Consider the following 20,771-nt stretch of genomic DNA (forward strand, 5'->3'; position numbering starts at 1 on the left):
TATTAGCTCATAGTATTTCTTACTTTCTATCAACGTTTGTTTTTCTTTTTCAGCAATATCGAAAACTAAGTCAGTCATATTACCCGCTCTTGGAATGTCTCACCCAGGATCATATGAGTTTCATTACCAGTTTAGAACCTCATGTGCTAATGTATATTCTTACCTCAATATCTGAAGGACTTACTGCACTGGGTAAGTGTTACTTATGATTTAGCTAAAATAGGAATGTGGGGAATATGTAGTCATAGAGTGAGATTTAAAAAATGAACAACTCAGCACCCAACCACTCATAGACTCATAGACTCTAGGACTGGAAGGGACCTCGAGAGGTCATCGAGTCCAGTCCCCTGCCCTCATGGCAGGACCAAATACTGTCTAGACCATCCCTAATAGACATTTATCTAACCTACTCTTAAATATTTCCAGAGATGGAGATTCCACAACTTCCCTAGGCAATCTATTCCAGTGTTTAACTACCCTGACAGTTAGGAACTTTTTCCTAATGTCCAACCTAAATCTCCCTTACTGCAGTTTAAGCCCATTGCTTCTTGTTCTATCATTGGAGGCTAAGGTGAATAAGTTTTCTCCCTCCTCCTGATGACACCCTTTTAGATACCTGAAAACTGCTATCATGTCCCCTCTCAGTCTTCCCTTTTCCAAACTAAACAAAACCAATTCCTTCAGCCTTCCTTCATAGGTCATGTTCTCAAGACCTTTAATCATTCCTGTTGCTCTTCTCTGGACCCTCTCCAATTTCTCCACATCTTTCTTGAAATGCGGTGCCCAGAACTGGACGCAATACTCCAGTTGAGGCCTAACCAGCGCAGAGTAAAGCGGAAGAATGACTTCTCGTGTCTTGTTTACAACACACCTGTTAATGCATCCCAGAATCATGTTTGCTTTTTTTGCAACAGTATAACACTGTTGACTCATATTAAGCTTGTGGTCTACTATGACCCCTAGATCTCTTTCTGCCATACTCCTTCCTAGACAGTCTCTTCCCATTCTGTATGTGTGAAACTGATTGTTCCTTCCTAGGTGGAGCACTTTGCATTTATCTTTATTGAACTTCATCCTGTTTACCTCAGACCATTTCTCCAATTTGTCCAGATCATTTTGAATTTTGACCCTGTCCTCCAAAGCAGCTGCAATCCCTCCCAGTTTGGTATCGTCCGCAAACTTAATAAGCGTACTTTCTATGCCAACATCTAAATCGTTGATAAAGATATTGAACAGAACCGGTCCCAAAACAGACCCCTGCAGAACCCCACTTGTTATACCTTTCCAGCAGGATTGGGAGCCATTAACAACTACTCTCTGAGTACGGTTATCCAGCCAGTTATGCACCCACCTTATAGTAGCCCCATCTAAATTGTACTTTCCTAGTTTATCTATAAGAATATCATGCGAGACCATATCAAATGCCTTACTAAAGTCTAGGTATATCACATCCACCGCTTCTCCCTTATCCACAAAGCTCGTTATCCTATCAAAGAACGCTATCAGATTAGTTTGAGACGATTTGTTCTTTACAAATCCATGCTGGCTATTCCCTATCACCTTACCACCTTCCAAGTGTTTGCAGATGATTTCTTTGATTACCTGCTCCATTATCTTCCCTGGCACAGAAGTTAAACTAACTGGTCTGTAGTTTCCTGGGTTGTTTTTATTTCCCTTTTTATAGATGGGCACTATATTTGCCCCCTTCCAGTCTTCTGGAATCTCCCCCGTCTCCCATGATTTCCCAAAGATAATAGCTAGAGGCTCAGATACCTCCTCTATTAACTCCTTGAGTATTCTAGGATGCATTTCATCAGGCCCTAGTGACTTGCAGGCATCTAACTTTTCTAAGTGATTTTTTACTTGCTCTTTTTTTATTTTATCTTCTAAACCTACCCTCTTCCCGTAAGCATTCACTATACTAGACATTCCTTCAGACTTCTCAGTGAAGACTGAAACAAAGAAGTCATTAAGCATCTCTGCCATTTCTAAGTCTCCCGTTACTGTTTCCCACTCCTCACTGAGCAGTGGGCCTACCCTGTCCTTAGTCTTCCTCTTGCTTCTAATGTATTGATAAAAAGTCTTCTTGTTTCCCTTTATTCCCATAGCTAGTTTGAGTTCATTCTGTGCCTTTGCTTTTCTAATCTTGCCTCTGCATTCCTGTGTTATTTGCCTTTATTCATCCTTCGTGATCTGACCTAGTTTCCATTTTTTATATGACACCTTTTCATTTTGTAGGTCACGCAAGTTCTCGTGGTTAAGCCAAGGTGGTCTTTTGCCACATTTTCTATCTTTCCTAACCATCAGAATAACTTGCTTTTGGGCCCTTAATAGTGTCCCTTTGAAAAACTGCCAACTTTCCTCAGTTGTTTTTCCCCTCAGTCTTAATTCCCATGGGACCTTACCTATCAGCTCTCTGAGCTTACCGAAATCCGCCTTCCTGAAATCCATTGTCTCTATTCTGCTGTACTCCCTTCTACCCTTCCTTAGAATTGCAAATTTTATGATTTCATGATCACTTTCACCCAAGCTTCCTTCTACTTTCAAATTCTCAACAAGTTCCTCCCTATTTGTTAAAATCAAGTCTAGAACAGCTTCCCCCCAGTAGCTTTTTCAACTTTCTGAAATAAAAAGTTGTCTGCTCTGCAGTCCAGGAACTTATTGGATAGTCTGTGCCCCGCGGTGTTATTTTCCCAACATATATCTGGATAGTTGAAGTCCCCCATCACCACCAAATCTTGGGCTTTGGATGATTTTGTTAGTTGTTTGAAAAAAGCCTCATCCACCTCTTCCACCTGATTAGGTGGCCTGTAGTAGACTCCCAGCACGACATCACCTGTGTTTTTTACCCCTTTTAGCCTATCCCAGAGACTCTCCACACTTCCGTCTCCTATGTCCATCTCCACCTCAGTCCAAGTGTGTACATTTTTAATATATAAGGCAACACCTCCTCCCTTTTTCCCCTGTCTATCCTTCCTGAGCAAACTATACCCATCCACACCAACATTCCAGTCGTGTGTATTATCCCACCAAGTTTCAGTAATGCCAATAATGTCATAGTTGTATTTATTTATTAGCACTTCCAGTTCCTCCTGCTTATTACCCATACTTCTTGCATTTGTATATAGGCATCTAAGATACTTGTTTGATCTTGCCTCCCAGCTTTGCCCTGACCCTCCTTCCTCTCTGCCATTATAGCCCGTGCTCCCTCCTGTTTCCAACCCATCTCCCAGGTCTTGTTCCCCACTTACCTGTGGGCTTTGCTCACCTGTCCCCGTCGATCCTAGTTTAAAGCCCTCCTTACTAGGTTAGCCAGTCTGTGCGCAAATAAGGCCTTTCCCCTCTTTGAAAGGTGAACGCCATCTGTTCCTAGCAGTCCTTCCTCGAATAGCATCCCATGGTCGAGGAAGCCAAAGCCCTCCTGGCGACACCATCTTCGCTTAAGCTTCTACAATAAGTGGCCCATTAGAACGTTCATTTGCACTTGAACAAATTATTGTCCAGAGACCATGGGAGACGGTGGGTTCTGAGCATTTTGATAATCTGACCACTTCTTTTAGGTGTCCAAATGGGAGCTGAGCTCTTCTCAAAATCTGGCCAGTAGAGTATTGCATTAATATTTTTAAATGATCTTTCTACAAATTAGAAACTTTAAAAATAACGATGTGCTTCTAGTTGGGTTATCATTGAAGAAGTTTTACAACAGTGAAATATAAAATGATTTTTTTGTCCCATAATCCTTGTAGTAGAGAATGTTGTTATATGACTCATTTTGCCCTTCAGAGAAAAAATTTGTTAGCATACATAACAGTAACCTCCAGCTGTTCACTTTTCATTTATCAGTGTGACTGATAGATGAGTAGAGATGGCTAAGCTAACCTTATCAATAAAAAAGAAAAACTAGGTTTTACATTATAAAGAATATTTATTGGCTGTACTTCACAGAGTAAACAAGCTTCATACTTAGAATTATATTAAAAGTAGTCTGGTTGTAACTGGTCTTCATTCATTAGTGCTTTTTAACAGATTATTGTCCAGATATTTGATTGAAACTGAAATTTGATTTCAATAGCTTAAATTCAGTCGAAATATGAGGGAAGAGTATAGAGCAGGGGTAGGCAACCTACAGCATGAGTCCCGAGGGCGGCTCGCGAGCTGATTTTCAGTGGCACTCATATTGGTCCTGGTCACTGGTCCGGGGGGCTCTGCATTTTAATTTCATTTTAAATGAAGCTTCTTAAACATTTTAAAAACCTCATTTACTTTACATACAAAATAGTTTAGTTATATATTATAGACTTACAGAAAGAGACTGTCTAAAAACATTAAAATGTATTACTGGCACTTGAAACCTTAAATTAGAGTAAATAAATGTAGACTAGGCACACCGCTTCTGAAAGGTTGCGGATCCCTTGTATAGAACCTTGAAGAAAGATGCGTATGTTGCAGTTACATTTTCTAACCACCCTAGAAAACAGGATCCTAAAATAATAGCGAGGAATAGCTCTCTTATTACTTTGTGCTAGGAGTTGTATTTAATGAACAGCCTGTAGGTATGATATTTGTTTATATAGACTTTCTAGTAACTAGTGTTTATTACCTGTAAGGTCACTCAAGCCCCATAGTAATAAATGAATACACTGGGCATCACAGAGCATTCCAGAACTTCTCAAAACAGATTCCATGTTTCTCCTGTTAGAAAAAGCATGCTTAGTGGGGAAATGGACATTGAATAGATAAGAAGCATTACTAAGGAGTCCTCTGATAATTTTATTATATACTACCAAAATGCCAAAAAAACTATTTGTCAAAAAAAATTAATTCAGCTCTACTTAGTTTGACTCCCACCTCACCCCAACTACTTTGTCTGGGTCATGTATGAACCTTAATGTAACCTTGTGATCCTGAAGCAATCTTTTTCACTAGTGTATTGACAATAATAGTTGCACAGGTGCAGTTTCTTGGCAGGTGAATTAATATCTGTCCACTTTCAGTTACATTGGACTGCTATCTACCAGATTTAGTCAAATTCCAGTTATGTTTCCCATTTCTCTCTTGCATTCCCTAGCATTTCTAAAGAACATTCGACTGTACATAAATGTCAAGTAATGAGACATACCCTTTGATTTGAATGAAGCTCACTTGCACATTAAAAGGAACTCACTTGTCTTTCCCTGAATTGTCAGTCAGAAACAGAGCCTTTTTACAGCACATGTCTGAGTGGTAAAGTGATTATTTAACTACGATATCCTGTTTCTTAATAACATCAACATGTATTGAAAACTAATTTCTTGATGGAAGAAATCGATTCTGTCACATAAGCCATAAAATCAATTCATATATTCAGGTAGTTAACTTTACACAGTAAAATAAGTAATTTTCCTGTTCCTGCAATGTGATGTCAACAAAAGCTGATCTTCCCTCAATAAGAGTAATTAATGGCCATGATTCTAAGGGAGTTAAGTGCCCAAATCCCATTAAATGTGATTGGGATTTGGGTTCCTAACTCTCTGGCTTCTTTGAAAAATCCCAGCATATGAAGTAATACATGTTATTTGACAGTGAAGCAAACAATTATTTCATTTTTGTTCATTTTCCAACATAGCCTTGTGCCCTTTGAAAATGGACAATTGTGATATAAATTGGATCCCTCTCTTAGTGAATTATATCCATGCTGCAAAAGCATCTTGAAGAATAACAGCATCAAGGCTGCAAGCAGTCTGATAGGGTACAATGTATTGCAAACCATTAGAACTTATGAATCATCTTCACAAATAATTATAAAAATGAAGTACCTCTCTTTTGCTTAAAAAATGTGATCCCAGGAAATGACTTTTTCCCCCCTCCCTATGAGAAATGTCTATATATTTTCACTTCTCTTAGTTCATGGAAGCTCAGCATTTGAGATTTGTACTGTAGCTCTAGCTGTTAGAATAAAGAAGCCCCAAATCCTCATTTCTAAGCACTGTTCATTCTGTCCCTGAGTGGACACTCTGCATGCATCATGATTTCACACTTGATAATATACTGTGAAATGATATTTATTCCTTTGGAGGCCCCTGGCTGTAAATCAGCTGTAATGGAAGCCCTCATCTAGGCTTTTATTGCAAGGATAAACACTCCAACAGTTCTCTTCTAAAGTGTTTACCTGGCTTTTTCACAGCTGACTCAGTGGATTGGAACCTTTTAATGTAGCCTGCCTGGCATGTTGTCACTAAGCTCTATGTGAAGCTTTTCTAATTCTCCTATGATTAATAGTGTAATTATGCCATTCATTGAGAAAAAGAAAAATGTAACATTTTCTATACCTTGCTTTCTAATTTAGATGTTAAGTTGCTTAAATCTGTTTACTTTCCTGGTTTACCCACAAAGGCAGATAATGCTGCCATTGTAGTGTACGAAATTGATGGACAGAGAAATGCCACTTAACTCAAGTCTGTCCCATTTACCTTTTATCTTAGAAACAAAAAAATCTCTTAATTTATGGCATGCTCAACAATGTTAGCAAGCCATTTAAAAATAATGCTCTTTACATCTATTGGCACCATTCACCGAATGTTAATGTTAAAGCCAAAAGGCCTCTTCAAGTTGTTTTTTTCAATAATGTCAGCCACCTTAAGGCTGATATAAATAAGTAACTGGTCTGAGTGCTCAGGCAATCATCTTGGCTTTTCCTATTTATCCAGGCCTGCCTCTCAGTTTTCCCATGTGATCCTTTCTCTCCCTTTTCCATCTTTCCCTTCTACCTCCAGCCCAGAAATTGTAGCTTTTTCCTAAAATATTTCCTCCATAGATATGCTTATCTGTCTTGTGTGAGTTTCAGTAAGAACTTCAGTCAGCTTCAACACAAGGCTTTGCACACCCAGAAAAATCAGTTTGAGGGGCTTGTGTGACCTTCACCTCTGTGATGCTCTTGCAATCAGAAGGAAAAATGAGCACTGAAAAGCATATTTGATATATCATTATGGGGAAAATATAAGTAGCTCCTAACACTTGTATCAGATCCTTATGAGCCTGTGATAAGATAGACCTGTCCACTGTCCTGCTAAGATCACTTACTGTAGAATGTAAAATATCTACTTGCACAGTATCAGCATGTTTAGGGTCACTGCCATTTTATAAACGGATGTTAATGATTTACTTTGTTTTATTCAATTTAAAACCAAATGGAGTTAAATTACTGGTGTAGAAGTACAACAGAGCCATCCTATGGAATTTGTATTTTCAAATACATTACCGTTATTGATGTTGCTTCAATTCAGCCATCAGTTGTATCTCTCGTTTACACGCAGAACTGTTTTTAGTAGAGAAAATAGTAAGGGCCTGTTCCTGCAGTCTTTACTCAGGCAGACCTTCCCAGCAGCCTGCACTAGTTGAATTCAATGACAAAACATCAACTGATTTTTGTGGAGAGGGATTAAGACAATTGGGCTTGCTTGCTTCTGCAAGGTATGAAGCACTCCGGTGAGGTGTTGGAACACTCACAGCTCCCACTAAAAACCCTGGAAAAGGAAGCGCAGCACCTCTTGGGAGAGCTTAATACCTTTCAGGATCATGTCACAGGCGACGTCTACACTACAAGCTAGGGTGTGATTTCCAGCTCGCCTATATGTGCTCACACTGGCTCGATGATGTAATTGTGGTAACATGGGTCGTGGAAGTGGCAGCACAGACTAGCTGTGCTGAATATAAACCCACATTAAATCAGTGGGTACATACTTGTGCTGCCACAGCTGTGCTGCTATAGATATTCATGGTAGCCCAATGAGAGGTAATGCACGTATGAGTCCGCAAGCTGGGAATCTCACCCCTAGCTCATTGTGTAGACATAGCCTTGTGAGGTCAGTTGTGACTGTGTTGTCAAATATTTCCAAAGACTTCAGAAGAATGTAACTTTGAAAAATATATAATACTGGTATTTAGAGAAAGGAAAGTTAAAAACAACAGGATACACAGAGGTTAAAGAGTTAAACTGACACAGATCAAAGTATTCCAGAGACTAGAGGGTTATATTTAAATGAACACTGCAAGGTTGGCAAGCCTCCAAATTAGCATAGTTCAAAGAACTCAAGATACTTTTAATTGGATCCTTCTAATCCCTTTTCCTTCCAAATGAGCATTTTAACAGTTTAATTTCTTCTCCAGCTCCCACGCACCCCTACTCTAGTAGCCCATCTGAGTATGCACTATGAGCTGTAAGTGATCTAGTCTTGTTCCCACTCAAATCAGCAGGAGCAGGATGGATCCCTAAATGCTGGTGAGCTTATTTGAATGTGATGTTTGCACCTGCAGAGAACATTAGTTGTGACTGAAACCTGCATCCAGCAAATGAGGAAGTTAAACAATTCTGTGTTCACAGAGAACTTTGACTAGTGCTAGGATCATGAGGAACCAACAGTTGGTTAAAGTGGGACTCGAATTAGAACCTGTTATTAGAATTGATAGGGAAACTACAGCTGAGACTAGCAATTGAGGGTTTAAACTGCAGCCAGCGTGCTTGGGGCTAGGAAAAATGTCAGCTGTCAGACTAAGAAAAAAATAAGGGTGAGCGCTACTCATTCTGTACCTGTACGGTTAGAAGGAAGAAAAGGAGACTGCACAGATTAAAAAGGGCTAGCATACTGTTCTCACCACACTGATGCATGTAAACAAACAGAATCCACTTTCACAGCAGCAGCCCAGCAGGCAACACCTAGCAATAAAATAACACTTACATAAATCAGACATACATAGTTATTTTCAAATAGGTTTAAGCTTTTAATCTCTCAATGTGTTACCTTAGTTATAGATACAATAAGTAAAGATATGAGGTTGCTATTGCTCCTGCTTCCAACATATCCTGCTTTGCTGTCATGCCTTTACATTCCAGGGAAAACAATGGAACGTTAGTCAGTTACCATCATTTCTATGATATTATCTTCTTTATTTTTTTTAAAAAGGTAATTGAACTATCACGCCTTAAACTAAGTAACCAGTTGTTATTTTGCTGTAACACTTCTCCTTTCTGCTGTTTGTGATCCTCACTCATTGTTTAGCATCTAATGTGCAGGTTGTAACCTCTGAGGGGCAGGGAAGCGCCACTTAGGTGTATCCTGTAAAATATCTGGCACACGTTTGTATACTGGAAAATAATACATAATATTTGAGGCGGATGCTACCAGTACATTTGTGAATACAAACCTTCACTTATACGCATCTGAGATGGTCAGCAGCAGTTAAGAGGTTAAAAAGGTTACTTTAAACATTCACAGTGTCTCTTTAAACTGAATTTTTAAACTTTGTCACAAGGCTATAAACAAATGATCTTAGTTTCCAAAAATCTGAAGTCTGCTGAATATATAATTTCATATCAGTAAAAGTAAGATCCTGATTCTACAATTTACAGTGTGCGGGTAAATCACTGTGCTCACACAGAACCTCCATGAAGTTTGTAGGACTCTTCATGGACCCAGCAGTTCACTGTCCATTGTGAATTGCAGGATTGGGGCCATAATCTGCTTAATACCACGAAATCTTAAAAGCTAAAGAACAAGTAGCAAAATTAAGTATCATTTAACCTGATACCTAAAATAAACTTCCAGGCTTGCCTTGTGTGTATTATTTTCTTCACTCCTGCAAGTTATTCGTAATAATTGTTTTGTTTTATTACAAAAACAATTACAAAACTATTTCTTTCATTGCTTATGCAGATACAATTGTCTCCTCCAGCTGTTGTGCTAGTTTAGACTATGTTGTTACCTACCTCTTCAAGCACATAGCAAAGGAAGGCAAAAAACCAGTAAGATGTAGAGAAATATCGCAGGATGGACAAAGATTACTGCACTTCATGCAACAGAACCCTGAAGTACTGCAGCAGGTAAACTTAGGCACTGCTCAACTTTCCTATGAGGTATTATTAAATTTGTGAACAAAGCTTTTCCTTATTTATTTTCTTCATCTTGAAGTCATTTAGATTATGATAACTCCAATTATTTACTAACAGGCTTGGGCTCTCTAATTTGATATATTTGCACCCCAATTAATTTCAGAGTTTTTTTCATGCTAGTGTTATTGCAGTATTGTGAAGATATTTTTTGTCATGCTGATGACCTGGCTATTGTACTCACCTTTTAGGATAACTTCTTTTACAATGTTTCACTTTAGCTCATAGGCTGATGAAATGCAATATTCATCATTATACTCATTTTATAAATAATCCCCCACTGTTATTTTTTTTAAAAAGGGAGGGGGTATCTCTGAAAAATTTGAGGTAGAGCAAGAACTTTGTAGTATTTTAAATCAGCACATTTTTCTAGTTAGATGTGTTTGATATTGTGCTACAATATTTTATTTGTGTGGTAAGTGACATTTTATTTGGGGGGTTTTGTGTCAAAGTCAAATATAAGAGTAATCAAATATCACACTTTAGGAAAGAAACTGACTACTGCAGTAGTCAGGAAGGACTTTTTCTCCCAGTAGTGTACATTGTGGTCCAGAAACATTAAGGTTATGTGGTGATTAGGCAGGTGCAGGGTATCGGACTAATTAGTTTAATCTTAAAATTTCATATGCCTTTTTTTAGTACCTAGAACTACTACACTGCAAGGATCCATGGGGTCCCAAAACACCCAATACAGTTTCACTGACACAGTTTCACAACAACAGAATTGTTGGGGCTTTTAAAGAAAACAGAGGATGTCCACAAAACACCACGTTACAATGACCTTTGTCTTCATTCTTAGGTAACAAATATGTTGGTTGCCATTTAAATAAAAAATTGTCATGTGATAACTGGGGTAACTGTGTGGTAATTAAGTATCAGAGGGGTAGCCGTGTTAGTCTGGATCTGTAAAAGCAGCAAAGAATCCTGTGGCACCTTATAGACTAACAGACGTTTTGGAGCATGAGCTTTCATGAGTGAATACCCATTTCGTCAGATGCATGTAGTGGAAATTTCCAGGGGCAGGTATATATATGCAGGCAAGCTAGAGATAATGAGGTTAGTTCAGTCAGGGAGGATGAGGCCCTGTTCTAGCAGTTGAGGTGTGAAAACCAAGGGAGGAGAAACTGGTTTTGTAGTTGGCAAGCCATTCACAGTCTTTGTTTAATCCTGAGCTGATGGTGTCAAATTTGCAGATGTACTGAAGCTCAGCAGTTTCTCTTTGGAGTCTGGTCCTGAAGTTTTTTTGCTGCAGGATGGCCACCTTAAGGTCTGCTATACCGTGGCCAGGGAGGTTGAAGTGTTCTCCTACAGGTTTTTGTATATTGCCATTCCTAATATCTGATTTGTGTCCGTTTATCCTTTTCCGTAGAGACTGTCCAGTTTGGCCGATGTACATAGCAGAGGGGCATTGCTGGCATATGATGGCATATATTACATTGGTGGACGTGCAGGTGAATGAACTGGTGATGGTATGGCTGATCTAGTTAGGTCCTGTGATGATGTCGCTGGTGTAGATATGTGGGCAGACTTGGCATCGAGGTTTGTTGCATGGATTGGTTCCTGAGCTAGAGTTACTATGGTGCGGTGTGCAGTTACTGGTGAGAATATGTTTCAGGTTGGCAGGTTGTCTGTGGGCGAGGACTGGCTTGCCACCCAAGGCCTGTGAAAGTGTGGGATCATTGTCCAGGATGGGTTGTAGATCTCTGATGATGCGTTAGAGGGGTTTTAGCTGGGGACTGTATGTGATGGCCAATGGAGTCCTGTTGGTTTCTTTCTTGGGTTTGTCTTGCAGCAGGAGGCTTCTGGGTACCCGTCTGGCTCTCTTGATCTGTTTCCTTATTTCCTCATGCGGGTATTGTAGTTTTGAGAATGCTTGGTGGAGATTTTGTAGGTGTTGGTCTCTGTCTGAGGGGTTAGAGCAGATGCGATTCTACCTCAGAGCTTGGCTGTAGACAATGGATCGTGTGATGTGCCCGAGATGGAAGCTGGAGGCATGAAGGTAGGCATAGCGGTCAGTAGGTTTTCAGTATAGGGTGGTGTTAATGTGACCATCACTTATTTGCACCGTGGTGTCTAGGAAGTCGACCTCCCGTGTAGATTGGTCCAGGCTGAGATTGATGGTGGGGTGGAAGCTGTCTCCTTCCCATGGGTCCAGATGATGAAGATGTCATCAATGTAGCACAGGTAGAGAAGGGGCGTGAGTGGACGAGAGCTGAGGAAGCATTGTTCCAGGTCGGCCATAAAAATATTGGCATATTGTGGGGCCATACAGGTGCCCACAGCTGTGTCACTGATCTGGAGATATATATTGTCATCAAATTTGAAATACTTTTGTGTGAGGATAAAGGCACAGAGCTCAGCAGCCAGTTGTGCTGTGGCATCATCAGGGATACTGTTCCTGACAGCTTGTATTCCATCTGTGTGGGGGATGTTCGTGTAGAGAGCCTCTACGTCCATGGTGGCTAGGATGGTGTTTTCTGGAAGGTCACCAATGCATTGTAGTTTCTTCAGGAAATCAGTGCTGTCACGGAGATAGCTGAGAGTCCTGATGGCATAGGGTCTAAGTAGAGAGTCTACATATCCAGACAGGCCTTCAGTGAGAGTGCCAATGCCCGAGATGATGGGGCATCCAGGATTTCCGGGTTTGTGGATCTTGGGTAATAGATAGAATAACCCTGGTCGGGGCTCTAGGCGTATGTTGATTTGTTCTGGTGTTAGTGTAGGAAGTGTCCTGAGTAGATGTTGCAGTTTCTTAGTGTATTCCTCAGTGGGATCTGAGGGAAGTGGCCTGTAGAATTTGGTGTTGGAGAGTTGTCTGGCCTCCTTTTGGTAGTCAGACCTGTTCATGATGACAACGGCACCTCCTTTATCAGCCTCTTTGATGATAATGTCAGGGTGGTTTCTGAGGCTGTGGATGGCATTGCGTTCTGCACAACTTAGGTTATGAGGCAAGCAATGTTGTTTTTCCACAATTTCTGCCTGTGCACATCGGCGGAAGCATTCAATGTAGAGGTGCAGACTGTCATTTCGACCCTCAGCAGGAGTCCATGTGGAGTTCTTCTTCTTGTGCTGTTGGTGGGAGGGTACCTGTGTATCAGTGCACTGTTCAGTGTTGTCCTGAAAGTATTCTTTGAGTCGGAGACGGCGAAAGTAGGCTTCCAGATTGCCGCAGAACTGTATCATGTTGGTGGGGGTGGCAGGGCAGAAAGAGAGTCCCCCATAGGACAGACTTTTCTTCTGGGCTGAGTGTGTAGTTGGATAGATTAACGATATTGCTGGGTGGGTTGAGGGTACCACGGTTGTGGCCCCATGTGGCAGGTAGGAGTTTAAACAGCTTACAGTCCTTTTTCCTTTGCAGAGAGGTGAAGTGAGTAATGTAGATCTCCTGTCTTATTTTAGTGAAGTCCGTTTGTATGGAAGTTTGGTTGTTAATGAGAGTCTCCAGATTGGAGAGCTCTTTTTTGATGTTTTCCTGTTTGCTGTATAGGATGCTGATCAGGTGGTTCCTCAGTTTCTTTGATAGAGTATGGCCTAATCTCTCACTGTGGTCTGTGTAGTATGTAGATAGCAGTGGATTTTTTACCTTTAGTCCATTTGGTATGATGTCCATCTGTTTGCATTTGGAAAGGAAGATGATATCTATCTATATCTGTGCAAGTTTCTTCATGAGGTTGATGGATTTCCACTCCATACAGCTAAATGCAGTGCCTTGCATGGTGTCAAGTATCAGGGGGGTAGCCTTGTTCGTCTGAATCTGTAAAAGCAGTGGTAATTGTTATTTACTATTCTAATTTAGAGGATGAGTTTGGCAAATGCTGGCTTTTTAAGCATGCCCACTATACCTGGCACATAGCATACTGTGAGTATATTTGAGACATTTATCACTGGCACTGTTGAGATATGACATGATGCCATTATCATGTCTCACAGTACTCTTACCCTGTGCAAGTTCTATGGAATCTGGCAATGGATTCTGTATTTGCATATGTCAGAGTGGGCAGTACTGTAACATGAGCACAGTGATGGGAGTGTAAAGGACAGAATGGCAGCCTTGACTTTGAATTTCCACACGTTTGTTGCTTTTGTTACAACCTTAATGTAATATTTTGTGTGTTATTAATAATACTCGGTAATCTTTCAATTTATAGCATAAGACTAAGCAGTGATCAATCTTTATTAACTTCATAATCTGTGGAATACATTATATTTATTTTAAATGCAAGCTTTCAGATACTCTTTTAAATATTAATGACTGGTCTCCAGTAGTCAGCATAAATATGATTTGCATTAGCACTAGTCATATCATATTGAGTGCCTCTGATGTCAACTATTCAGTGTACTAATATCTGACATCATCTCCTGAGGTCACTGACAACTTTGACCTTTATTCTCATGCATGGTTTCTGTAGTCTCAGAAGCTCTTTTGAATTGATTTGAAATTTTGACTCTTCCCTTTATGAGGCAGTAAAATTGATAATTATTCAGATGGGAACTGAGTGCTGAGTGAAAAATCAATTCCACTCGCTCTCTGCAGCGTATAAAATTACTTCTGAGTCTGCTGGACTGAACGGATGGCCAGGGTAAAAGCAGCAGGCAGGAATAGTAGAGAGGATTAGCTGGCCGGAGCTAATAGCCTAAAGGGATGGCTTTTGAGATGAGGGAGTGGGCCGGTTGGGGGTTATTATTAGCAGTGATGGGACTCATTGATCATATGTTTACATCAGGTTTCCATTGGGTTATAAATCAGCCCTGAATAGAAACGGAACTCAAGGCCTTGCATCTTACCAGAGGGACAAGATATTAGATTATTCTCATTTTCACACTCAGATGAAAAGTGAGCCATTGATTATTCATCGGCTGGCCATTAAACACTGGTTTTATAGATGATTTGACTATCATGGAGGCTAATGAACAAGGTTGCTGCTTCATAACTAGAGGTCTCAGTTTTCAAGACATCTGTGTCGGTTAAGTAATGCATAACCCTATTAAAAGGAATGGGTTACAAATTGCTTAACAGTGCTGAAAAACTAGACCCTAATGACTAATTGTGCTTTGAGTTTAGAGAGGTTTGTCAGCTCTTTAAACTAAACTGATGCAATGATACTGTAATTATTTACTAGTTAGATCATTTTTTCAGCTTGAATCTCTGGAATCATAATTAGATATTTAAAAGTTTCTAGTGGATCATGAAGAGTATCTCATCTAAAGTTGTTTAACATGCTATGACTCTAGAATATCTTGATCAAATGATTTTCTTTTTGTATCAAACAAATTGAAATGTACCTCAGTTTTCTCATCCATAAAATGGGATTGATGATATTTCCCTACAAATCACTTTAAGGTCCTCTGAGTAAAGATGCAATTCAGGTTCAAAGAGTTATTATTCGTGATGATATAACAGGCTTCACAAGGAAAATAATAGAGGTGTTATGGCAGTGAAGCACATATTCATACTATCTCTAGGCACATATAGCCTCTTATTTTGTGTCCCGATATTTTTCTCTCATTAACAAAGAGAATTATCAATGCACGATGCTGCCTAATCTCTTTTTAAAAAGTTAACTTCATCATTGTGTGATTTATGTCATTGACAGCCTGTTAGAAGAGTTTGTGACAGGTGTTGTCAGTGATGGTACATACATTGCCTTGTGCTTAGTATAGAACAGAAAATATGCCTCTATTAAATAAAATTCCACAAGTGACTTAATCACAGTAAAAGCTTGAAAAAAGGAGTACATATGAGATTGAATGTTTAGTAATGGATAGCAGTGGGCACCAATCTGCTAGTGCCTCAAGGGTAAAAAAAAATGTGCAGATTATTTAGGATTAACAGAAATATTAAAATATTTGCATTAACTGCAATCTGTTGATAGGTATTCATTTAGTTATGCCTTAGAATGGAAAATCCCGGTGGGATAGGCAGATGAGATAGTGTGCTTGGAGGGAGAGCAGTGGGGTTTTAAGAGTTGTATCTGTTTAGTGTAGCTGGTCCTGTCTGCTAGATTAATAGAATAAAATAAAACTGTGTAGAATGAACATCCTTATTGGAGTTGCCGTTAGCAGCATAACTGCAAGAGCTGCGTAAACAACACCTTCCACATACCCAGAATGAGCCCATTCTAAGAGGCAGTATTACTGATGTGATTTTAATTTTACATTCTTAGCTAATGTCACTCTAAAGAGTTCCAGTCTTATGTAATGATAACACAGCTTCTTTTAAACAAATCTCTTCATGTTTTTATGTGATGTGCTGCTCTTTGGTTCAAGCCAAGGCTAAAAAAGCCAACGTGTCTTTCTATTTTTTTAAACCAATTGCATTTAACTACAGATTTTGAATAGGTGACATGAACTATAGGGAATGCTTCAGCAGAGACATAAATGGAAACCACATTCATTCTTTTCTGCAGTCAGTCAGTCAATTAAAATTATTTTTCTATAGTGCTTTTCATACCATGTATCCCAAAGTGAATTACAACAAAAAGGAAATCAGCTGCCTTTTTGTTGTTGTTTCCTGTGCTTAGATTGAAGTGGTATTGTTAAGCATTTTGACATACTGTATGGTACATTTTTCATACTTAAAATTCTGATTCCATTTCATTGTAGTAAGCAGCAGGAGAAGCAACAGCATACTTAATAGATGCTGTGAATTTACATGAGGATTTAGAGGAGACCTGTCTCACTTGGGAACACTCTAAAATATGTCATTAATAAAATGTGTTAATGTTTCTGTCTGATGTTTTTCATAATTAGCACACACACAAAAGACCACACATATTTGTGTTTAGGCAAACGGCATCTGTCTCACATCCTTTTGTGCTTAGCTGTGCAGTCAGACAGCTGAAATTGCACAATCCGAAGTCATTTTTGGGGTAACAGAGTGTTGTCATGAACCCAAGTTGACCACTTTACTACTGGTTCACTGTAGGAGAGAAAGCTGGGCAGGAAGAAGGGAAATTCTTACTGAAAAGCGAGTGTGAAGAAATTGAAAAAGCCAGGGAAGTCACTGGCAAAGTAAATGATTGGTTGCTTGTGAAGTCCCTCTTTAATGAACATCTTCCCATACTTAAGAAGAGAAAGATGTCTTTTATCTTATGGCTCCACCTCATTTTGTTGCATACAATTAGCCATGACATTGTGTTGGGGAAGTCTCATTGTTCATGTATCCAGTTTAGACAGGGCTGGCGCAACCACTAGGCAAACTAGGGCAACCGCCTAGAGGGCCTAAAAGCCCGCTCAGGCGAGGAGGTGGAGTGGAGGTGAGCTGGGGCGGGAAGGGGTGGGGAGGGCCGCCCGCAGTAACTGGGGAGGGGGCGGCGCACAGGAGAACCGCTCCCCGCCCTAGATCACTCCCACTCTGCCTCCTCCGCTGAGCACACAGCCCCTGCTCTAATTCTCCTCCAGTCGGCACCGCAAGCCTGGAAGGGGAGGAGGATTAGAGCAGCACTGGCTTGCTCAGCTGAGGTTAGCTGCCACAGCAGGCAGTGTTAGCTGCCGCGGGGGGGGGGGCAATGTTAGCTGCCGTGAATGGAGCGGGGTTAGCGTGTGGGGGGAGCTCGCCAGGCGGGGTTAGCTGCCGCAGAGTGGGTGGGGTGCCCCGAGCGGGATTAGCTGCCATGGAAGGGGGCTCCACAGGCGGGGTTAACTGCAGGGGAGTAGCTGCTGCGGGGGGACTCCTCTGGTGGGAGGGGCAGGTGGGCATGGTTAGCTGCCACGGGGGGGGTGCAAGGTGGAAGTTTCGCCTAGGGCACAAAACTTTCTTGCACCGGCCCTGAGTTTAGAAGCATATAAGGGATATCTTGAGTGTAGATTTCAGATTCCAAACTGGCCATGAAATATTTCACAACAAATCTTCCCTTATAAAATTCCCAGTGAGTGGTTGTGCACCATGAATTCAGGTGATTCAGTCATTGACTATAATTCACTAAATATATGTGTTTCCATAATCACGGAGGGACCAATCTTTTTTCTTTAGCCTAGAGAAGAAGTGTGGCCTTGTGATGAAAGGGATGCCGCTTCCCTTTCTGTTTTCTTTGGTCTGTCACATAGCAATGTTATTTTTAAATAAGTAGATGAGAGCCTAAAAGCACAAATATGAGACAGGGACTCAGAACCAGGTATAGTGCAATAAACGACAACTTAACAGTCATGTTTTGAGGTGTTGGTGTCTTTTGCTCAACCTCTTAGCTTATCAGTGGAAGAGCTGTTCTTTGGTTTTTAAACTAGAAATATTTGTATTTTAAATTATGCCCGTCCTGTAAAATTGTTATGAAGGTAGCATGCTAGTCTCATCTGAGAATGTTCAGGCATCATCTGCATTTGACCTTTGCAATTGTCTACTTTTTTAGCCACTTTCCTCCAAAGATCTTAAGGACATTTACAAACACTAATGAATTAATTCTCACAACCCTGTAAGGTACGTAAAGAATAGATCAGAGTCACTTTCCCCACCACAGAAATATGGCCATCTCTAAAGTAGGATGTGGTAATTGTTCAACAGAGCTGGATTTCAGACACGTTTTCATGCTCATCTGTTTTTTGGGGCTTTTCATTGAAGGGTGTTTTGAGGTATTTGGGGCAGTTGATGGGCAGGGCCGGCTCTAGGTTTTTTGCAGCCCCAAGCAAAAAAAGAAGAAAAAACTCCAAGAGCACAACTGCCAAAGGGGGGGGGGGAACGGAATGCTACTCCTGGAATTGTGCCGACCCAAGCATGTGCTTGGTTTGCTGGTGCCTAGAGCCAGTCCTGTTGATGGAGGAGGACTACTGTGGTATGATGGGTAGATTATATGGGTCACGGTGTATAATTTTATATGTTTTAATGTTGCATAGGTGCTCAGAGCTTCGATTAGATAACTAAAAAAATCTAAATAACATAAACAGTAAAGCTACATTGAGCAACAGCTTAGGACAGGAAAGTAAACAATGCAATATCTAGTTGTAACTAAAGGCAGATCTGGATATTATTAAAATCAAAAGTGCCTTCCAAATTGCCATTTTCCTTCTTTTAATACATTTAATTATATGGTATTTGTTTTTCCCGTAGACTTCAATAAAGTATATAGCCAGTGTGGAGCCACTCACACTAAACAAAATAAAAACATTGAGGAGATTTATAACACATACTCTTTGGACCATGCAGAAAAATCCATGGGGAAATTCCAGTGTATGCATATGTAATTAAAAGGAAATAGAATAATACTCAGAGGGTTCAGTTCTGAAAAGTGCTGAGCACTTTTGCACTCCAATCCAGTCAAGTATTTAAGCACGTGCTTAATTTTAAGTGTCTGAATAGTCCCACTGTAATGAAACTGTTTCTGTGTTTAAAGTTAAGCATATGCTTAAATGCTTTGCTGGAATAAGGCTGGCAGAACTGAGCCCTAAATGACTTGATACAACAATGAGAGATTTTCACAAGGACATCTGTTTTCAGCCTCTTAGCACAGCTTAAAACTGTGATCCAATAGTATCATAACTTGCTTTATTAATTGAAAGGGATGGAAATATACCAGATGTAGCCCAAGCCAGCAGAGACTTGGGTGGCTAAGCAACAGAAAAGACACCATATTGAGCGAGCCAAAATTCAGTCTCAAAGTCATTTATTTTAACCAGTGACAATACATTTAGACTCTAGTGTTTCAGCTTTGATTGATGGTTTAATATCATATATAATTTTTTTAATGAAGGAAAACCATTTAAATGTGTTAACATGTACACTAGTAGTCTTCCATGTACATAACTGCATTTAATCGTTACTCGGATTGTTTTTGTGCTTGTGTAATTTGTATCAGTAAGATAACTATGTCAGAGCCATCTCATCTTAATGAAAAACATGGTTTTGTTTGCTTTTTACCTAGCTCTAACTGCATATATGTAGATGCATCAGTAACTTCAATATAAAATGTAATGCTAACCATCCAGTTATCACTACACTGGAGTGCTGTTAATTATGAAATTAAAAAAATACACAGGAGCCTAGTCCTCTTTCTGGTGCTGTTTTGTTTAGTGCTATGCCTTGATTCAATATTAGGTATGAATTAAAGCATTTGATTTTAAGAATTTTAACACTAAACTACATAATTAAGTTTTATTATCTATGTACCCGAAGACTGCATGCTCTTATTAAAGGTGCTAAATCAAAATGAGAATCTCTTCCTAATCGTTCAGATTGAGACAAAGTTAACACAGGCAGGTCTTGGGGTGGATGGAAGTTTAGTTCCGTGAAGTAACAAGTATTGTACAGAATGCATGTATGGAAACAAAAAGCCATAATTTGGCTTGCAGGATAAACTGCTAGAGGTGTCAGTGTAGGATGTGTACCCTAAGGCTAGGCAGCTGGTGTATGTATGCTTTTGTTTATCAGTTACTGGTTTATGTAGCCTTTAGGCCAGCACATGAAACAATCACTCCTGCAGGGTCAGCTGCTGGTCAGAAGCAAAGTAAGAAAAGACTTTGCGTTAAAACACGTCAGCCATAATTTTAGTGCAGCTGGCACCTGCTACTGGTGCACAGCAGGAGGGTTAAAGGTCAAAGAGGCAGTTGTTCTAAACTCAGTGATGGCTTAAAGGGACTTGTAGATTAATCTGCTTTATTAACTTCTGTATATTAGATAACTATTGCAATGAATGACAGTCCGTCCTTCTGAATAAGTCCCATCACCTCTTTCACTTTTAAATTGGCTTTTGAGTAGTGAATATTAAATAGAATGCATTTCAGGATAATTAAATGAAATCATTAGGATGATGTTTTACCATCATATCTATACGTTTATTGTGTATTTATCGTGTATTACTTACCATTCATTGCTTTTGCATGAAAAAATAAGCCAACATTTTTCAATTACAGAATAAAAAAA

The 20,771-nt window shown here is 39.9% G+C and overlaps 1 protein-coding gene across 3 annotated transcripts in view; it reads left to right on the top strand.

Moving 5' to 3' along the window:
• RANBP17 (RAN binding protein 17) overlaps nt 1-20,771 on the top strand; it is a 271,780-nt gene that overhangs the window by 214,162 nt on the left and 36,847 nt on the right. For all 3 annotated transcript variants that reach the window (XM_030572154.1, XM_030572155.1, XM_030572157.1), the window contains 2 exons: nt 54-192; nt 9,690-9,856. In XM_030572154.1, the coding sequence (XP_030428014.1) occupies nt 54-192; nt 9,690-9,856 (306 nt within the window). The remainder of the gene's footprint in view (nt 1-53; nt 193-9,689; nt 9,857-20,771) is intronic.

This window comes from Gopherus evgoodei, chromosome 8 (assembly GCF_007399415.2).
Source record: "Gopherus evgoodei ecotype Sinaloan lineage chromosome 8, rGopEvg1_v1.p, whole genome shotgun sequence".
Classification (NCBI taxonomy): domain Eukaryota; kingdom Metazoa; phylum Chordata; order Testudines; family Testudinidae; genus Gopherus; species Gopherus evgoodei.